At 42.8% G+C, this 21624-nt stretch overlaps 1 protein-coding gene across 1 annotated transcript; it reads right to left on the minus strand.

The window, feature by feature from the left end:
- Positions 1-3812: 3812 nt before the first annotated feature.
- Positions 3813-20504, minus strand: LOC137258905 (sodium- and chloride-dependent glycine transporter 1-like). Its single transcript, XM_067796600.1, has 14 exons — positions 20384-20504; positions 19880-20011; positions 19627-19791; positions 18737-18848; positions 17909-18041; positions 16601-16735; positions 15924-16027; positions 15498-15622; positions 14915-15027; positions 7656-7796; positions 7053-7152; positions 6642-6742; positions 5969-6130; positions 3813-5537 (listed from the first exon to the last, which is right to left on the minus strand). The coding sequence occupies exons 1-14, from the start codon at positions 20502-20504 to the stop codon at positions 4413-4415; spliced, it is 2769 nt and encodes a 922-aa protein (XP_067652701.1). The 3' UTR covers positions 3813-4412.
- Positions 20505-21624: the final 1120 nt, after the last annotated feature.

Below are 21624 nucleotides of genomic sequence, written 5' to 3' on the forward strand. Positions count from 1 at the left end.
CTCAACAGTAAACCATCAAGACATTGTGAAGGCATCGGACACGTTCGGTTTAAATGGCGGACAAGCTTGAATATAATGTTTCTCAAACATTTCTATCACCTACTTAGTGCGACTATTCTTTGTTTGTGATTCCATTTTTGGTTTTAGACATGATTAAACACTGGATTGATCTATAGACTATGTACCTGGTTTAGCACCTGTATGTATTAGAAACTGTATTGCACACGTACCTCTCATCACAGAGGCTCATGGAGGAATGGTTTCCATCAGACTTTGCCAACTAAATGAGCCAACAGTTCATCCACTACGTGCAACGTAGTTCCAACACACAACATTAAACCCCAAGTCACCCCACCTTACTTCTTGCTATCAACCATTATTTTGGCGGGTCCACAGTCGGGACTGTTGTGATATAGCTGGAACATTGCGACATAATGCATCATTCACTCAATCGTAACGTACCTCCATTGTCGGTGACAGCGCTCTCACCTGGTCCGAATCCCTGCGGCTGTGCCTCCACCTGATGGTCTTATAGGAGTAACTGAACGAGCACACATTACCATGATGTGTGACTCTGCATATCTAGCATAGCTAGTTTCAGTGTTGATGATGAACACGTGATTTACGGACCTACTACTGTGCTTGTTTTTATCACTTGTTTGTATGTAAATTCAAATGGAATTTAGTGCGCATGTCTTCTGTCGCTGACTTTAGTGCTTGAGTCTGCACAGGTATACCAACAGATCACACCTGCACTAGTTTCAGCATGTCTGAAGTGGTCCGAATGTAACAGTTTCGCTAATTTTTAATAGTGCCAGGACAAACTGGTGTCAGTATTTCAGGGCTGCACTGGTATCGGCAGGTTTAAGGCAGCACGTATGTCAGCATGTCATTACTGTAAGTAGCCAGGGTGTACTTTGCAAACGCAGCCTGCACAGCCATAGCCTCATATACTTTTCAAATGTGTGAGCGTATTAAAAGTACTGTGCCCATTGGCAGTGGTCGCAGTAGCTATCTGTTGGATGTTAACACGGCATCATAATATGCAGGTGGTATATTCGCAGCAGCGGGACCGGTGCAGGTAATAGTAGTTGCATGGAATAACGCTCATGGCTAGTCCAGTCCAGACTCGATTATTTCCAGACTGTTGCCATATACCTCGTTGCGGTGTTAAGCAACACACAAAACCAAGAGAAATCGCCAAATTTCGTCACCTTAATCAATACATCCAGCACTGACAACATTATTCATTCACCAGGCGTGACAAGGCATATGTATGTGGTGGCTGGAGATTGGCGCCAGGTCAACTCGAGATTTATACATCAGGCATAAATAACAATGTTATAGAAAAGGGAACAGAATAAGGGAGAGATTCCAAGTCACATCAGCAGTATTTCAGCATTATCGTGACTACATCAAGTTATGTATTAATAACAACTGTAGGTATATTACAAAACCATGTCAGCGAAGGACAGTAAACTAGACTGTCACATAAATAAATTGTAGTACTTTAACTAGTGAATTTAAATTTAAATTTAAAAACATTTTAACTGTACGTGTCAAGACAATATGGACAGAAAAGAGAGAAAGAAACATTGGGGAAACTTAATGTGTTGAATTAAATGTTGCATGTCCTGTCACAATCACAATACGTCCACGAGGGGACGCTCTGATCAGCACGTGATGTCATAATCGTGTTCTGTTATAAATGCTCTACAGTTTCTTGGCAGAGGCTGGAGAAATCTTCGGAATCTGTCATGTGGAATTCTCGATTCCACCTGTAATTGGCCAGGTGGGCAAGTGTCTGTAGGTGAACGTGAGCGTGTGTTGTGTTCCCACAGATGCTCTATTGGGTTCAGATTGAAACGCCTTCAGAAGAAACTGACACTTAAGTACAGGCTGTCACTGCTGATTTTTATACATGTAACGTTATCAGGTTTAATGACATCCCTGTGTGGGTTAGTAATCCGCAAAATATGCCGTTAAAAGAATTATTTTTTATGGAGTAGCGCTATGTCCGCTGTCTAAGTACTGACAAACAATCGATGGAATTAAAGACTTCAACAAACCCTGCCTTCGTGACAGTTTCTCAATGAACCGACGAAATGTCAAACTTCGATCACGACAAAGGAGGATCTCAATACCCAATGTTAGGCAAATCACAAATCGTGAGCCAAACCCATGAGTTTGCAAGTGATGTTTCATTATACTAACTGCACAATGCAAAAGTGAGTGAGTGAGTTTAGGTTTACGCCGCATTCAGCAATATTCCAGCTATATGGCGGCGGTCAGTATATAATCGAGTCTGGACCAGACAATCCAGTGATCAACAACATGAGCATCGATCTACGCAACTGGGAACCGATGACATGTGTCAACCAAGTCAGCGAACCTGACCACCCGATCCCGTTAGTCGCCTTTTACGACAAGCTAAGTCGCACAATGCAAAAGACTCAGATCATCTATACATGAAGGTATATGTTAACAGCAAATGAAACCAGACTACCACATCTGGGCTCGAACATAGGACTGAAGCCCTTCCTTATCACCCCGTTGATAAATCTGAGAACGTGTACCAGTGTATAACACGCGAAACAATAGCAAAGCCGTGTATGTACAAGATGGCTATGTTTTACATTTCCAGTCAACAACCCAAACCACTTTCATCCTAATCAGAATTTATGGTAGGCCATGTAGTACGAGAAGTGTTCATGCCCGCTTGAAGCTCCGCAAATTAATGTACACCGAAATGTTTTCGTTGTGTGTGTAACGCAATACTAATTACCTATTGTCAGTATGGTAAACATCACATTTACATAATGGAAGTCATACTGTGAAGGCAAACTGCGGTAGAAGCCCTCGCAGTGTTTAAGCCACACAATATACTTAAATGCATGAATATCATTTAAAAGCAAGAGATTAGTTTAACGATGCATTTAGTATTATTCCAGCATCGAGGAGAAAAGAGACCCAGTACACATGTGGGGAATCCAACCCGGGTCATAAGCGTGACAAGCGAACGTTTTCATCATATCATCTAGTTCCGTGTTAATTACCACGTTCAATGTAATACTTTAACCCACTGAACGACCTTGCACAAGACCAGTCAGAGCTTACCTGATCACGAAAGTGATTGCTGGAATATGTTCAAGCAACATCAAAGAGGATAACATGGATTATTCCGAATCACTGTCGTCTCTCGCTTCAAAAGGTTAAACATTTGAACAGGGGATACTTTGCATACGGCCATCTGTTGGACATTGCAGAATTGAAATCGAGAACATTGTAAAAATACATTTCAAGTTAAAAAATGGGATTCGTCATAATACCAGGGGATCTGTCACAGGCGTAGCTACCATTATTTAAAAAAAAGCACAGGTTTACTCATGATTGTTGCTAAAAAGGTTGAACAAGCGCTCGGTACTATCTTCATATAAAGCTTTGCAACCTATCGGGCTTGCACGAAAGCATTGGTTTGCTACGCGCCTGCCTGTACACTTGATTGTCACACATAGGTAAATGAAAGCGACCATCCTGTCATTGTGGGATGCGGAATATATCACTGGACATGATAGTTAAACTGGATCTAGTTTTAAATCAGTTTTTGAGTTTGGCAAACATTGGGTTGTTCCTTTCTCCATTGGCAAAAATACTGAATGATAACGGTAATTCATATTTACCAAGCGATTTTGAAAAAATAAAGACTCGTAATATAAAAATGTTTATTGGATCATTTATGTGTATGTAAATGTGATATAATAATAACTAGATGTACAAATAAGTGACATTTAATCAATTAAACAATACGCGAGCGCATACACGATTATAATATTCAATGTACCATAAAGAAAAGAGTATAGTAAGAAGATTTAAGAATACACAATGTGGAGTTCATTTGTAGTAAAGGCGGTATCATGATGTACCGTATATATTCCATGATGTACCAAGGTCAAGTATATTGTGGTGGGTCAAGGTCAGGTTAAGATGGGGCCTTTAGGCATAAGTCTTCTCAGTTTTGCCTGGCGTCATCTAAAAAGAAGACTAAGGAAATTTACTCTTCTACGCTTGTTACCGGGTTATTCTACTTTGATAAATGATTTGTATCCATGAGAGCGTGGCGTCCCGCTTCCTCTGTTACACTGCGGTGAGTGAAGTGTGTAATAAGAGTTCTAATGTGTGCTTCAGTGACCTTGCGCATCAAGGTTGTGTCTGGTGACCAACATGTCTGTATTCACCGGAAATACCAAAACAATGTGCATCTTTTCAACCCAAACATATACAATTCAGCCAATATTGTCGATGTAGCGTGAGGTAGGCCAATGCAAAATTTACAGGAGTGTTCAGGTATCTTCCATGTGGATGCTTACTGACTGTGTCCTACCGTCTTCACATATAACCAGTGAGGTAACCCGTTACCACTGCCCTCTCCGCCCTGGCATCACATCCGTCATGGCAGCATCCTCCAGTTCGTACACAGCGATACCTCCATCTTGTATCTTCTTCAAGAAGCCTACATGTTTACCAGTGGCCTCTGCTTCCCCGAAGTCTCGGATCACTGGAACTTCGGGGGTTCCTCGGCTGTTGGTCTCTGATACTTCTTTAACAATGGCAACGTTTGACGCCTTGGAACTGATTACAGTTGTGTCTTTGACTTTGCCTGCGACAGTTTCTTTGACGACGGTGAAGGAAGCTTCTTTGACATCGGTTACTGGTGCTCCTTTGACGCAGGTTACTGGTGCTCCTTTGACGCAGGTTACTGGTGCTCCTTTGACGCAGGTTACTGGTGCTCCTTTGACACCGGCTGCTGATACTCCTTTGACACTGGTTACACCTGCTCCTTTGACATTGCTTACGGTCTCTCCTTTCACACCTGTTACAGTGGTCCCTTTGACGCCGGTTACCGTCTCACCTTTTACACCGGTTACAGTTACCCCTTTAACACCGGTTACGGCCTCCCCTTTGATACTGGTTACAGTCCCTCCTTTGACACCAGTTACGATGTCTCCTTTAACACCGGTTACGGTCGCTCCTTTGGCACCGGTCACGGGTGTCCCTTTGACACTCACTACCGACGCTCCTTTCACAGGGGTCGAGACAGCGCCTTTAACAGATGCTAAGGGTGACCCTTTCACACTGCCTTGCGGTGCCCCTTTAACGCTTTTAACGCTGTCAGCACGTTTAATTTCCACGGAGGCCCCTTTGACGTAGTTCCCGACTTCTCTGTCGTCTGTGGCATGGACCTTGCCGGCACTCTTGACACTTCCGACCTTGTTGCCTTTCACGCTTCCTCTTGGCGAGGCCTTACGCCCAGTAGGTGGGTCCTGCTTCTCTCCGCCATTCCTGTGTTTCGAATCGAATCCCCCCTTGCTACTCACGCCCTTGACATCGTTCTCAGAAGCCTGGTCGTCCACGTTGCTGATAACGATTGAGGGGATGCCCGACGTCCCAAGAGCGTTACTGTCAGCGTATATACCAGTCCTGTGTTCGGGCAGCCGGGGACCCCAGTCAGGAGCCGGCCGGGACAATTTTTTAATAATCTGTAACAACATCCGCATGCTATTATGGTTAAATCGCTCTTATTGCATATCAGTTTAATATCATATCGTGTAAACAAGAGCGTGTAAACGTTGGTTGATACGTCAACGTTTCAGGAACGTCATGTTGGGTTCCTTATTGTTAGTAACGTCATGTTTTGCTGCTAAACGTCAGTCAAGTCATGTTGTGATGCCTAAACTTAGTAACTTCATGATGTGTTGCGAACGTCATTAACGGCATGTTGTGTTGCCTAATGTTAGTAACGTCATGGTGTGTTGCCTAAGGTTAGTGACGTCATGGTGTGTTGTCTAACGTTGGTAAGCCGTGACGTTCGTAAGATCGAGTTGTTTTGCGTAAAGTCAGTAACGTCATGTTGTCTTGCATAACGTTAGCTACGTCATGTCGCGCTGCTACGTCATAATCTGTTGCTCACCGTGCATCCGCCATATCGAAGGAAGTAGACAACGAACCAGCCCGGGATGAAGATAACACAAACTGTCATGACCAACCAGCCCAGTACTTGTGCCCATGCTGGGTAGATGTACTCTACATACCCCAGGGGCTGGATTCGGCAGCTCTTGAACACGATCACACCCTGGAGACACAGGACATCCTTAAGTAACTGGGTAAAAAATGTTTAATAAACACTTTATCTCATCCACGATGAAGAAATATAGCAGATTTACCTTACGGTACTGGGGAAGCACAAGGTCGGATGTGAGGCAGACCTATGATGTAGCGTGAGAACGTACAAAGTTAACAAAAGGTGAGGTCGGTGTACATGTACGACAGCAACTGAATTGCACTTAGTTTAATTAGACCCAAGTCTAAAAACGTTCAAATATTCCTCTAATCTAATTTATGAATGCAAAAGCCTAAAGTAAAGCTGTGAAAACATCAACGCGTCGGCTTCAGTACTGTGAGTGAGTGAGTGAGTGAGTGAGCGAGTGAAATGGTTTGACAACCATTTCGAGATTCAATCCCACAGCCAGATCTTTCTGGTCTGGCCAAGGGACACAACTCTGCTCAGGAGTTGCCACGCATCACCTTCCTGTGCGACTCGTGTTGGGAAATGGCAATTGGAGTGGAGTCTTTTGTATACATACAACGAGAATTACTGGGGCGATGAAGCACCAGCACATCTTCCAGTACACCGACATCTTTTTCCCCATCATCATCTGAAGGTCCTCCGCAAACCTTCTGTACCCTGGATATGAAAAGCAGATGTTTTACGGAAGAACTTATCAAACATACCTGGCGGCTGATTCTTCGCCGAGTCCCGGTAGACAAGTGGTTGAAAATATGATCAACGTGGAGCGACGTCTTTATCACATCCTGAGAAATACCGGCACATCTAATTTGATCTCTCATTGGTCAGAATTGTGGTCAGGTTCCCTCTCGTCGGGCAAAGGCAGTGTTTGGATTGGTTGGTTAAACAAAGATTCTTACTGCTGATACATGTTCCTGAGTACCCGCCGTGTCTGGAAGCCCCGTTAAATTGCCAATGTTTGACTCACCGTAGATGTACATGACAGCGACGATCTCGCAGATGGCAATAATCAGCAGAGGGAAACCGCCTACAGAGGAGTCGACGATGTCAAGGAGGTAGATGCCAGCCTGCAAAACAACGTCGTTACCTATGACTACATGCAGCGGTCTTCTTTGATCAACGTTGGACGACCAAAGGGAAGTAACTCAAGTACTTCTCAACCCAAATAGGTAACTGCTATATTTCCAGTACTAGTAATATCACAGCGCGTCAGCTCAACTTTGGAGGAAATCCTGAAGAGATGCTGGTCTTAGACATGTCCCATTTTAGTAAAACACACGAGCAAGCAGCTGACAAACTTAGAAAAATAATCGGGGGATCTTGGATTCATAATCACAGATTTCCGGCGCGCCCATGGGACGCAACTCTGCAAGACAAAATCGTAGATGACACATCCATGCCCTTCCAAACCCTTGCTATACGACATCATTACGACATGCAATTCGTCCAGAAGACTTCAGCACCAACCAATATTTTTTATATTGCCCTATGATCAATACGATTGCTTTATATGTAACGTTATGGAGTACTGCCATCCTGTTGTGAATTATTTGTGGTCAGTTAAACGTACCCCTGTTGTCATTGGCAACGATAACAGGAAGAGACCAATGGAGACGATAGTTCGGAAGATGAGAGTTCTTTTCCATGTCTTCCTCAACAACGAAGGGTATTCGTCACAGAGCGAGGAAACTGCTGTCTCTGTCATAGTGAACTGAAACAAGTCAGATACATGTATATAAGATTTGCTGACTGGTTTGGTGTTCAACATTCTCTTCCCACAGTGGTTACTTGTCATATCTTCCTACGTAACCTCTGTTCTAATACGACCCTTTCATGGTGCGAGTATTCAAGACTCGTGATTGGTGGCAATCAGATTTAGTAGTGCAGTCAGCGACCTTGTTTCAAAAGTGATCGTTCGCAAGATCTCGATAATTTCCGGATGCATCGTGAAAACTAGAACCTCTTCCAGAGCGCGATACTCAAATGTTTCTTCTAGACAGAACTCAGTCATCTCATATTTGTTTCTCCACTTTCCTTGGATTTGTCAATTTGAAGCTAAGTCGATGTAACACGTGTTCTGATTGGACAGAAAAAAGGGAGATAAATCTGCTGCCATTTTATGCCGCTAGTGAGTGAGTGAGTTAATGTTTAACGTCACATCGGCAATATCTCAGCCATATCGTGACGAGAACATTTAAATTAAATATATGCATATGGAAAAATCTGTCAATCGAGGACAGTAAAACAACTAGCATATGACAGTTTTAAGTAAAACTAGTATGGAAAGTTAAAACTAATAGCACTATTTAGACAATACATAATAAAAACAGACTATAGATCGCCAACAACTGAAGGTAGATCACCACACTAGGGACCATGGGGACTTACAGTACCTTTGCTACCTGCATGGACCCTAGTTGGATTTACATCATCCCCTCAGCTGCTGGCGATTGTACGAAAGGTTAGCCAAAATTAAAACAACATGAATACTACGATTAAAAACCTGGCAGACTTAAATTTACTGTGAATGTTTGTGGACTTACGTACCCTCTCAGGAGGACAATAATTTTACAATACTTCAACCCCCTTTGAGGGTACAGCCACCAACAATTCAAGTTACTAATTCAAACTACCAATCATTAAAATACATCTATTTACAGAAACATACTATTCAAAATTCACCCAAAAAATCAATTTCTTTTAAAAAACCTATAATAAAATGAGAATTAACGTTGGTAAAAAGATCCTTCATTGTTTTAACTGTAAAATATTTATCCCTTGTGATGGAGAATTCAACACAGTCAAGCAGAATATGCTTGACCGTGACTCTCTCATCACAAGGGATGCAAAATCGAGGATCCTCACCTTTCAACAGGTATGCATGAGTATATCTAGTGTGGCCAACACGACATCGTCGTAGTATGACCTCTTCAAATCTGGATTGACAACCCAAGTGGGTATAACCAATGTAAGGTTTTATCTCATGTAATTTATTTATACCCACTTGGGTGTCCCACTTCTTTTGCATCAGATCACGGATGTAAGATCTAATGGTGGCTTTGTAATCACTGTAGGGAATAAGAAGCGGTGTCACAGATTTGTTGAGTGCTGCCTTGGCAGCAAGATCGGCCATTGTGTTCCCTGAAATGCCTACATGGCTGGGTAACCAACAGAAGACGATGTCGTATTGGCCAGTAGCAAGATTATTATACAATTCAATAATGTCAATTAAAAGTGGATGTTTACATGATAAATTTTTAATCGCCTGGAGACAAGAAAGAGAGTCTGAATAGATTATATATTGTTTACGTTTAGGGTGTCTTTGAATATATTTGAGAGCTGTTAATATGGCGTTAGCTTCAGCTGTAAAAATAGAACTACTAACTGGTAATCTAGAAGATATTGTTCTGGATCCAATGACAGTGGCACAAGCCACAGCGCCACCATCCTTGGACCCATCTGTAAATAAGGATTTATAATTGCTATATTTATGTTTTAATTGATTATATTTTTGCTTATATTGTAATTCATTAGTCTCTGATTTTTTAAATGTGGTCAATGTTAGGTCTACTTGAGGCCTGACCAACTGCCAGGGAGTAGAAGAAAGAAGACGGGAGGGAGCTATGTTTTCCAGCTGAATCCCAGCAGCAGAAAGAAAAGGTGTAATTCTATGTCCCAGAGGCGGGACAAGAGAAGACTTTTTGTTGTATAAATCCTCATAAAGGGGATTGAAAACACAGTTATATGCAGGGTTAGAATGATTAGAGTATAATTTAGTAATGTATTGTAAAGCTAACTTTATACGGCGCTGCTCAAGAGAAGGTTCATCAGCTTCAACATAGAGACTGTCAATAGGTGAAGTTCTAAAAGATCCAAGACAAAGTCTCAGACCTTGATGATGGACAGGATCAAGAAGTTTAAGATTGCTTTTGCAGGCTCCCCCGTAAACGATTGAGCCATAATCAAGTTTAGAACGAACTAGTGATCGATAGAGATGGAGAAGGGTAGCTTGATCCCCTCCCCATTTTGAATTTGAAACAACTTTCAACAAGTCAAGTGCTTTCAGGCATTTAGTTTTAAGTGATTTAATATGTGGTAAAAAAGTTAAATGTGAATCAAAGATTAGACCCAAGAACTTGGCTTCCTTCACAACTTTAATGGGCGTCCCATCTAGAGACAGTTCAGGATCTTTATGGGGTTTATATCTACGACAAAAATGTATGCAGTTAGTTTTCGATTTAGAAAATTTGAAGCCGTTTTCAAGACACCATTTATTTATTTTGTTTAAACAAAGCTGCAGTTGCCGTTCAATGGTATGCATATTTTTCCCACGACAAGAAATATTAAAATCATCCACAAATAACGATCCATCAATTGAATCGTTTAAAACTTTTGATAAACTATTTATCTTGATGCTAAAAAGTGTGACAGACAGAATACTGCCTTGTGGAACACCCTGATCCTGATTGTAATGATCAGACAGGGTAGAACCCACTCGAACTTGAAACTGTCTGTTATTTAAAAAGTTGGCAATAAATTGAGGCAAACGACCTCGCAAGCCGAAGTCATGTAAATCTCTTAAAATACCATATTTCCAGGTTGTGTCATATGCCTTCTCAAGATCAAAAAAGATAGACACAGCATGTTGATTATTAATCAGTGCATTTTTAACAAATGATTCCAGTCGCACTAAGTGATCGACAGTACTTCTGTTTTTACGGAAACCACACTGTATATCAGTTATAAGGTTATTTGTTTCCAAGTACCAAACAAGTCGATTATTTATCATGCGTTCCATGGTCTTGCAAACACAGCTAGTTAACGAAATCGGACGATAATTGGATGGATCGGTATGATCACGTCCAGGTTTAGGTATGGGTACTACTATGGCGTCACGCCATGATGAAGGAAAGTTACCCGATGTCCAAATATCATCAAAAATATTTAGGAGAGTTTCTAGGCAGGATTCTGGTAAGTGCTTCAGGAGTTGATAATGTATGTTATCAGCTCCTGTAGCAGTGTCGTGAGCTTGATCAAGAGCAGTATGGAGCTCATGAATAGAAAAAGTTTCATTATAATCTTCCCCATTATCTGAGTTGAAATTAATAGTTTTCTTTTCTTGTTGTTTTTGATACTGCTGGAATTTAGGTAAATAATTAGAAGAGGAAGAGTGTTTAGCAAGGGTTTCACCCAGTTTATTTGCGATATCTGATTTATCGGTAAGTACTTGATCTCCATGTTTAAGATGATTGACAGTAGATTTAGTACCTTTACCTTTACTTTTCTGGACCATATTCCATACCTTGGACATGGGTGTCCGAGAATTTATTTTAGATACATAATTTTGCCAAGATTGGCGTTTGTTCTGTTTAAAAGTACGCCGTGCTTTAGCATTTAAAATTTTAAATTTATTCAAATTATGCACCATAGGATGGCGACGGAAATAATGTTCTGCTTTTTTCCTTGCCTTCCTAGCTTGTTTGCATTCATCGTTGAACCATGGTTTTCTTATGTGTGGAACTGCAGAGGACTTTGGTATACACTCATCAGCTATGGAGTTCAATTCATCAGAAAAACATTTAATAGCATCAGGAACGTCAGTAAAACGTTCAGGTTTAAGCTTTTCAGCACACAGTGTTTCATATAAAGTCCAGTTAGCCTCTTTAAAATTCCGTCTTGATGATGGAGGAACATCGGATGGAGTTACAGCTTTTAATATAGTAGGAAAATGGTCACTTCCACAGAGGTCATCATGGACTGACCATTCGAATTCATTAAGTAGTTCTGAATTTGTGAGTGACAGGTCAAGAGCAGAATAGGTCCCTGTCCCAGGGTGTAAATACGTATTGGAGCCATCATTATAAATACATAAATCGTTGTCAGAACAGAAGTCCTCCAACAACTTACCTTTAGCGTTTATATTTACACTACCCCAGAGAGGGTTGTGCCCATTTAAATCTCCCATTATAATACAGGGCTTCGGGAGTTGGTCATAGAGAGCTTGCAGATCAGTTTTGGCAAACGTCGAAGACGGCGAAATATACAGCGAGCATAGCGTAAACGCTACATGTAAAGTAATTCTCACAGCAACAGCCTGCATATTAGTATTAAGTGATACAGGGCTTTGAATAACGTTTTGTCTGACTAGAACGGATGACCCGCCAGTGGCTCTATCACCCGGAGGTGAAAAAGAATGATATGCATTAAAATGGCGAAGGTCAAATGCATCTGTTTGTTTTAAATATGTCTCTTGGAGACATAACGCTGAAGGTGTGAAATCTTGGACTAATAGCTGTAATTCATGTAAATTAGTCCTCAAACCTCTGCAGTTCCATTGTACAATATTGTTGGAATAAACTATCTTTTGGGGGGATTTTTTGGGGATCTACCCCGCACTCTTTTGGAGGGCGACAAGCTATGTGCCCTAGAATGGACGTTTTCAGAAACGTCCATATCTTCAAGAGACCCATATTTATTAAACAATTGAATTTTATTTTGTGACCCCTTAGGAACTCTGCCACTTTGTTGCTTTGAAGCATCAGACTTAGGTTTGGGTTTAGTTTTAACAATTTGTTGTCTATCAGCTGTTGAATGAGACTCAGAGCGTGACTGTGAAGATGACTTATGATCAGAGGACTTTGATGTAGTAGGAAGTGATTCCTCAGTCTGGGATGATATAGCAGGGTATAAAACCTGTGGGGAGTCGGAAATGACCCAAGTCAAGGTAGTTTGGCATCCTGTGGATGATTTTGTTATTTTAGAGTTGGATTCAGATGATGATTTTGCTACTGTAGCATAACTTTCTAGAAGGTCAGATCTCTTCACCAGTTTCTTTGCCTCAGAAAAAGAGATATTTTGGGTGAACTTTATTTTGTTAATCGCCATTTGCTCTTTCCATATTGGACACTGTTTTGACGAAGATGAATGGTCGCCAGAGCAGTTAGTGCATTTTTTAAAGTCACTGTCACAATCTTCTGTTGTGTGTGTCTTCTCACCACAGTGAGCACACACAACAGACAATGTGCAGGTAGATACACCGTGTCCATATTTCTGACATTTAAAACACCTGAGCGGGTTGGGGATGTAGGTTTCAACTTGGATATTGCAGTAACCCGCCTTTACTGATTTGGGAGCATTTGGCAATGAAAAAAAAAACAGATAGGTATTTGTTTGGATTGTTTCATTGTTTTTTCGGGTGGAAAAGCGCTTCACATACAGCACACCTTGATCCTTCATTTCGCATGCTATATCAAGCTCGGACATGTCAGCAAACAACCGATCACGATCTCTGACGATACCTTTACTTGTGTTCAAGGTCTTGTGAGCAGAGACCGTGACCGGAATGCCCACAAAAGATTCAATGTTCATCAGATTGGTTGTCTGCTGTTTCTTGCCACACTCTATTAGTAATGCACCCGAACGCAAGCGTCTAATGTTCTTGACATCCCCAGCAATACCTTGAATGCCCTTAGATACTGCGAAAGGGTTCAACTTCAATGGTGTCTTGTCCGGAGTCTCAATAACGAGGAAACGTGGCCAATACTCAATCGATAGAGACGGTCTATGAGAAGTATCAACGGGATCAATTTCAAGTGGACGTTTGGTTTTTTTGGGGGGTATTTCATAAGCCATGATTGGTGTCATATGATTCATCATCCGAGCTCCCCACCCACCATGGAGTATCACAAGGACAATGCTAAAGCAAGCGGGCCTCCAGCTTGCAGCACCAAGGATACCCGGATGATATACTCCAGCAGAAGAATTAAGAGATTAATAATTCTACCAGATTGGCCCATGAGCCACCGCCTTCTGGCATAGGACTCTAGGCAAATTACAGAACAACATACTTCAAATTCAAAATGTTTTAGATTATATAGTCAAGTCCAAATTTACAACGATTCCAAATGATATATGTGCATTGATAAATATAATAATGCCCCATGCACAGGGCTTGGCATGACCAGCCGATTGGTCGAACCGGGCCTATTCGACCACCCGTCTAGGCGAAGTCAGGGCCGAAGTGGTGTATTGAGCAACAGGAACACGGTTGCAAGCTCCTATTGCTCTCAACCACCAGGATCCCCTCCTCCGCCTACACAGGGCTGCAACCCACGGCAAACGGGTTGGTGGACCAAATATCCTCCCGGGTCCACTACGGGGATGTCGGCGAGCTCTTGGCGTTACCCAGCACCCACCACGAGGAGGTGGCTCGCCACGGGTGCCTTATGCCGCTAGGAGGGGATTATATGAGAACCGAGAAATATGGCTGTATTAGAACAGAGGTTCGTAGGAAGATATGGACCAGGCAATCCAGTGATCATGAGTATCGATCTACGCAATTGGGATACGATGATACGTGTCAACCACGTCAGCGAACCTGACCACCCGATCACGTTAGTCGCTTATTACGACAAGTGTCGCTGAAGACCAGTTCTTTATGGGTAAGATATACACTTCACAGAGTGACCCCACAACTGTTTCCGGTATTAAACATTATCTATATACATATGTCAAGTAGAGAAGCAAAAATTCAAAAATAAACCCTGACATATACTGGACAAAAACAGTTAGGGATATATGTAAATTTTGAAATTATGAAATAATGATCTATATATTCATTGACACACTGATGAGATATTAGTCATAAAAATATCAATAACCCTAACACATTTTGTCCAGTTTATACGGGTGAGAGGGTGTGGCTATCACCGTCCTTATTAAGGCGGCTTGAAACTGAATCGCGTTGACGCAACCTCCCGGAGCGGCACGCCATCTCTTTTACCCCAACTTATCCCAGTCACCTTTGCATGGACTTGTTGTATAACCTACCAGAGAGCTGAATCCTATGATAAGCATCATGAAGAAGAACAAGATGGCCCAAAGGGTGGGGACCGGCATCCTTGAAAGGGCCTCGGGGTACGCTATGAAGGCCAGGCCAGGTCCTGGAATAGGTTGTCATTAGGGCTTTGAAAACTGTAAAATCATAGAATCTGTCCTTGTTAACTTACACAAATTACTTCCCCTTGAGAGAAGAACGCCATTATACATGTTGAACTAGGGAGGTACTCCTAATGAACTCAGATGCCGACTGGTGTATTTTGGGTCTAAAATCTTGCAAAGAACAAAAGCTGTCAAGAATTAGTGAAAAACTATGTATATTTTGTGTCGTTAAAACTTTACAATCTTCCGTGTAAACCATCGCACCATCGTATGTTTTTACAGAATATTTTTACCTCAGGATACCCGAGTATCCTGCCCTGAGTGTAATGAAAGTTCTGTTCTGTTTCTGTTCTGGCAATCTTTTGATGACAATAATCCGTAACATTCAAAAAGACCTTACGAACACACGTGCCTCGTGACTACCCACTTGAGTGGCTTACTCTGGTGACTTACCCCCCGTGAAATGGCTTACCTCCTACAGCTACCTCTTCGACAGTGACCCCTTTGTCATGCGCCATAAAGCCAAGCACAGCGAACACTACCAAACCGCACAGGAAACTGGTGAAGCAGTCCACACATGGCACCAGAATGGCGTCCCTAGATACAAATATGACACTAATAGTGAACACTTTGCACTAGTAGGGCGTCCCTTGACACAAATACGACAACGGTAACCGGAAATGGGCTCACACATTGTACCCATGTTAGGAATCGAACCCGGATCTTCGGTGTGAAGAGCCAACGCTTTAACCAGTAGACTACCCCAAAAACTTGCATTCCAAGAAAAGAATGTAATAAATATGGCATTCTTGGAATCAGACATGAACATGAGGAGCCAGTATAGCATCCCATTACTTATGTTATTACTTATTACTTTTCGCAAACAACGTGTCCTTACCTTAGACAATTGTTCTTGAAGTTATTGAAGCTAGCCATGAGGTTGAGGCCGCCCATGCCGACTCCGAGAGAGAAGAACACCTGTGTTGCTGCATCGCTCCACACCTGGGAATGTGTATCAGCAAGTATAGAGACAGTCTGGAAGATTTAGCTAACGGGGCGATTTCGGTTGCCACAGCCAGTTTCGACATCTATGAGCGTTAAAATAGGTCGGTATCTGGTGAATGACTTGTACCTCGCTCATAAGATTATTACGGGTAATACAAGGCTGTATGCGAGGGAAGTTCTCATTTATAACTGTCACAGAACAAGAATAAACTCTGGGTTTAGAAACCGCCGTAATCCGATCCTCGTACGTGTAAGAGAAGTAACCTTGCGCCAGGTTACTGACAACGCCAGAATGGACTCTAAACCAGTGAGAAAAAACAAACAAAACAACAAAACCTTGCTTGTCCTGCCAGAGTACTGCTAATGTGATCTCACACACTATAACATTAACTTACGACAAACCTAGTGCTACGATCTTTTGTGGAAGTGGGACCTGTAATTTACGCATAAATATGAAAAAGGAAATTGGTTCTACATTTACTAAATGGATGCAATGCGAATATATGGATGCCAAAATATTGTCCGACAAAGAAGCGAATGTTGACTACGTCGTTGGGGCACAGTACTGACCGAGGCGTCTGCCAGGCGGTGCCACTTGGGGGTGAGGAAATACAGGATTCCGTCCGTGGATCCCGGGAGGAGACAGGCGTTGATGAGGAGGGACAGCAACAACACGTAGGGGAAGGTGGCGTTGAAGTACGCAACCTGCATAAACAACCGTTAAAGTTGAACTGTGTCTCAATCCGGGCGTCGGTTTGTTTATAGTACTCCAGCGTTAATACAGCCGCATGTGTGTAATCAGTGTAGACTAGGCAGTCCAGTGATTGACATCACGAACATCGATCTACGCAAATGGGATACGATAACATGCGTCAGCCATGTCTGTGAGCCTGACTGTGTACTTGGGATGTAAGCGAGACATTTCAAAGGCGAGGTCCGCATATTTATCATGCTTTTCCTGAATCTTGCCAATCACATTGCTGTCAAAAGGGACAGAAAATTCTATGATATAAATAATTTCATTGGCTTTATCAAAAAGAACAAGATCAGGTTTGTTGGCTGGAATTCGTCTCAGGCTGTATATTGGCCTATTCCAGAGAAGTTTATAGCTGGCATTTTCCAGGACGCCCTGGACATGCTCAGGGTCGTGCCATGGATGGACCTCGGAGTCAAAGCCACAGGCATGGCGGAGACGATAATAAAAGCAGCGAGCCACGCCATCATGTCTTTTAAGATATGCTGTTTGTGCCAAGGAAGGTGGTTATTATTATTATTATTATTATTATTATTATTATTATTATTATTGTAAAATTAAGTGCAACGTTACATGCTACGTAAACATGAGGGCATCATACAAAGAAAATTTTGCTTTGCTAGTACTACCGTACCAAAATACGTTACAAAATGGTAGTTATTGTTACCCTGCCTGGTGTTGGCCATGAAGGAGTTAAAAACATGGACCAGTTGGTCCGGAGTCTGTGTGCTATGACTGAACAGAGTAGCACCGGCACCAGACAGGACGAACATAAGCCGAGACGCGCCTTCTCTCGCAAGTTTATGTACACTTGGGCCCAAACTAGACACCATCTGATGTGCGGCCTTATAGCATGAATACTGCTGAGTGCAACGTTAAAGAACATAAGGTTTGTTGGACTCAGTATAGCTGTGTAACGAATAATACTGACACAAAGTTTACTTAGGCTGTTTCTCTAGCCTCCTTTTTTTCACATCACATGATGTTTTGTTTGTATTTTCTTTAACCCCGCACTTGGCAATAATCTAGCTATATGGCCGCACATCAGAAGGTGTCCAATGCACTGTCTACACCACTATGATCTGTAAACCACAAAAAGAAGAGTGTGATTTCTACTTGGTTACCTTGCCGAGAGACTTGATTCCCCTGAGTAGCACCAGGAACACGACAATGCAGGCAAACAGGCAGCATAGACACACTTTCCAGTTGACAGTCCCCATGTCTTCCAGGCCTGACGTCATCTCCAGGACGAAATGTCTGCAACAGTGCACGTGTACCACGGGCAGAGAGCGAGGCAGAGAATGCGACCATTAGAGACAGAGAAAAATGTGAGCATAATTCATCTTGAAGATTACATTCATCTTGGTGGTGACTGTGTTAACCATAGAAAGTAAACTCACATATATCATAATTATCATTTGCTTATTCCAAAAGTAAATATCTAAGGCCTATTTTACAGGTTTGTGTTCATGTTTTATGTGGCCAATCCAGGTCCTTTGCAATTGGGGCAATCGAAATGGCAAAATGTGTAGCTTTATCTGTGGATTGTTGTTAAAGAGATACAGACAAACGGACACAACTGTCAGCTAACAATGACATTACATTTTACACGCTGGGACCTGCTATCTCTCACCCTAGCCAGCGTTGTTATGCTATTTTATATTCAACAAATAATGTTGCCGCACTCGACAATATGCCAGCAATATGGCGGGTGTCTGTAAATATTCGAATCTGGACCAGGCAATCCAGTGATCAACATCATGTGCATCGGTCTCCGCATATGGGGATACAATGTGTCAATCAAGTCAGTAAGGCTGACGCGATCCGGTTAGTCGCCTGCTACCACAAGCTTCAGTTGCTGAAGACCAATTGTAACCCGGATGTTCACCAACATACAGGTGGTTAAGGACCATTTCTGGCCTGGAATTCCTTCTGGTTCGGGTTGTACGTACTTGAAGTAGTCTTCAGTTGGGGAGATGGTGTGGTTGTTGTGGCTCATGCCGCTGAGGCTCACGTTTCCCCCGTTGATGGTGTGATTCTGTGTGGCGATGTTAGCAGAGGCAACTGCGAATATATACCGAATGAGGTATCAAGGTCGTAAAACTTCAAAAGCGGGAAGGTTTCTCTTTCTTACAGTTCACGACACACAAACATTTATTACGTTTACAAGCAACAATGGCCATGACCACGCCCATCTCCCAGTCGCGTGAAAGAGTATTTCGGGACTTGCACCTAAAATTTGGATTACCTCTTGTGCAGCGACCTCAGTTCAGTTTGATGACAGGTATTTCTATAGCGATTACCTCATTTAACCATCCTGTCAAGTAACGCCAACAGCGATACTGTTGGACATCTTGATGGAGGTGTACACATAGAATTAACGGCACCGTAACCAGGACTTGTCCAGTGATGACCGCGGTTAGGCCAGTGTGTCTGTTCCTGCAGTGAGACCAGGGTGTAGTGTAGGATTACCTGCTATATCGACACGACAGTTGGGACTACTCCTTTAGTGCCTGCAGTGAGACCAGGGTGTACTGTAGGATTACCTGCTATATTGACCCGACAGTTGGGACTACTCCAGTAGTGCCCGCAGTGAGACCGGGGTGTACTGTAGGATTACCTGCTATATCGATCCGACAGTTGGGACTACTCCAGTAGTGCCTGCAGTGAGACCGGGGTGTACTGTTGGATTACCTGCAATATCGACCCGACAGTTGGGACTACTCCAGTAGTGCCCGCAGTGAGACCGGGGTGTACTGTAGGATTACCTGCTATATCGGCCCGACAGTTGGGACTACTCCAGTAGTGCCCGAAGTGAGACCGGGGTGTACTGTAGGATTACCTGATATATCGACCCGACAGTTGGGACTACTCCAGTAGTGACCGCAGTGAGACCAGGGTAGGGGGGACTGCATGGAGGAGAAGAAGTAGAAGGCGATGTAACCGACGATGACGGTGAAGTAAAGGACAATGAGGGCGCAGACAATCACCATGCTGATTCCAATACCTACAAGACAAATTACAATCATACCAGAATTTTTAAGGTCAACGTTCCACAAAACACTTGAAGATAGCAAGAAACAACTTCTATCTACCTTTAAGTAGAGGATTGGCCTTCCAGATGGTGATAGGGCCTTGTCCTGCGAACTGGCCGAAAGACAGTTCCATGAAGAACAGAGGCATCCCAATGAACATTTGCATCATCCAGTATGGGATGAGGAACGCACCTGCAGTGTGGAGAACGCCCATTAATCACATGACAGAACACAAACAGGTTTAACGTCACGGTTAATCAACATTTGTAAAGGTCTGAGTCAGTGATAATATTTCTGTGTTTCTGTGAGTAAATGAAACTGTGTGTGTGTCTGTACGTAAGCATGGATGTCAGATGTATGTATGTATGTATGTCTGGATTGCTGGATGTGTGTCTGTCTGTCAGATTTATGTATGGATGTGAATCGATACGTTAGTGCGTTTATGCGTGCGTGTGTGCGTACATTCATGTTTACTTGAGGTGGCACAGGGAGAGAAATGTCTGTATACAATTTTGACGCAGCGGACTGACATGACAGTGAGGTTTATTCGTGTCTATGCCTCACCTCCTCCATTCTTGAATGCCAAGTATGGAAACCTCCAGACATTACCCAGACCTACTGCATACGCCACACAAGTAAGGATGAACTCCACCTTCGTTCCCCAGTTGCCACGCAACAGCTTCATGACGGACCTGTGTACAGATAGAATACTCTACACCTCTCAGTGACCGAGTTTTGTTTTACGCCGCACTCAGCAATATTCCAGCTATATGGCGGCGGTCTATAAATAATCGAGTCTGGACCAGACAATCCAGTGATCAATGGCATTAGCATCGATCTGCGCAATTATGAACCGATGACAAGTGTCAAGCAAGTCAGCAAGCGTGACCACTCGATCCTCTTACGACAAGCATAGTAGCCTTTTATGGCGAGCATGGGTTGCTGAGGGCCTATTATACCTCAGAATCTTCAGTGGTTCCACTACATCTCTATAGATATCTGTGAAGATCCGGGCTAGAACTGGCCCACAGTACCCAAAGCTTGTGGTGGACGGCGACTAACGGGGTTGTGTGTTCACGCTGACTGACTTCGTTGATACAGGTTAACTAGTACCAGCTGCGAAGATCGATGCTCATGCTGCTGATCACTGAATTGTCTGGTCCGGACTTGATTATTTACAGACCGCCGACAAATAGATGAAATATTGCTTGCTAAGTGGGGCATTAAACAGCCAACCAACACGAGCAATAGTTGATATTGCAAAATACACAAGTAATCAGTTTTGGTTCAAAATGATACATGTTACGAGTACGGAACTAGACAGGGGATCAGGCAACCCGACATGCATGTGATGAGACAAACCGTTTAGTTGTTGCCTGGGAACGCTTTGTGTCTTGTGTACCCGGTAATGCCCCAAATGTGTTCCAGGACGTCACTGTCATTGCACAAAAACATGCAGCTTAGCCTGTCTTTCATAAATACTAGTCTCTTAGCATGAGGATCAATAGGTCAGAATTGGACCCAGCACTTCCTGTATGCATTGTCCACCCGTCAAATCCCCACCTTGTCACCAAGTCAAGTCAACAGTCATGAAAAAGAAATCCATGAACCATTATGGAACTTCCACCAAAGGCAACAGTTGCTTAAATGGATTCCATACAAATGCTGTATTTCGCTGTCTCCAGATCCCAAGGGCTCATCAGTTATGTGCAGAAGGAATCAGTTTTCATCATGCCGTTGTATCCTTCGCCAGGTCTTCGGATTACAACGTTACCTTGGTAAACACCGAGCCAAATGTGCTTGTT

This window comes from Haliotis asinina, chromosome 12 (assembly GCF_037392515.1).
Source record: "Haliotis asinina isolate JCU_RB_2024 chromosome 12, JCU_Hal_asi_v2, whole genome shotgun sequence".
Taxonomy (NCBI): Eukaryota; Metazoa; Mollusca; class Gastropoda; order Lepetellida; family Haliotidae; genus Haliotis; species Haliotis asinina.

What these genes read in the sequence shown, in the direction of transcription:
- LOC137258905 (XM_067796600.1), bottom strand. Translation starts at nt 20,504, where the DNA reads ATGAAGCTGTTGCGTGGCAACTGGGGAACGAAGGTGGAGTTCATCCTT. An exon ending in GGCCAATCCTCTACTTAAAG is followed by an intron (nt 19,792 to 19,879) that starts GTAGATAGAAGT and finishes TTTGTCTTGTAG; the next exon opens with GTATTGGAATCAGCATGGTG. An exon ending in CGAAGAGGTAGCTGTAGGAG is followed by an intron (nt 15,028 to 15,497) that starts GTAAGCCATTTC and finishes AACCTATTCCAG; the next exon opens with GACCTGGCCTGGCCTTCATA.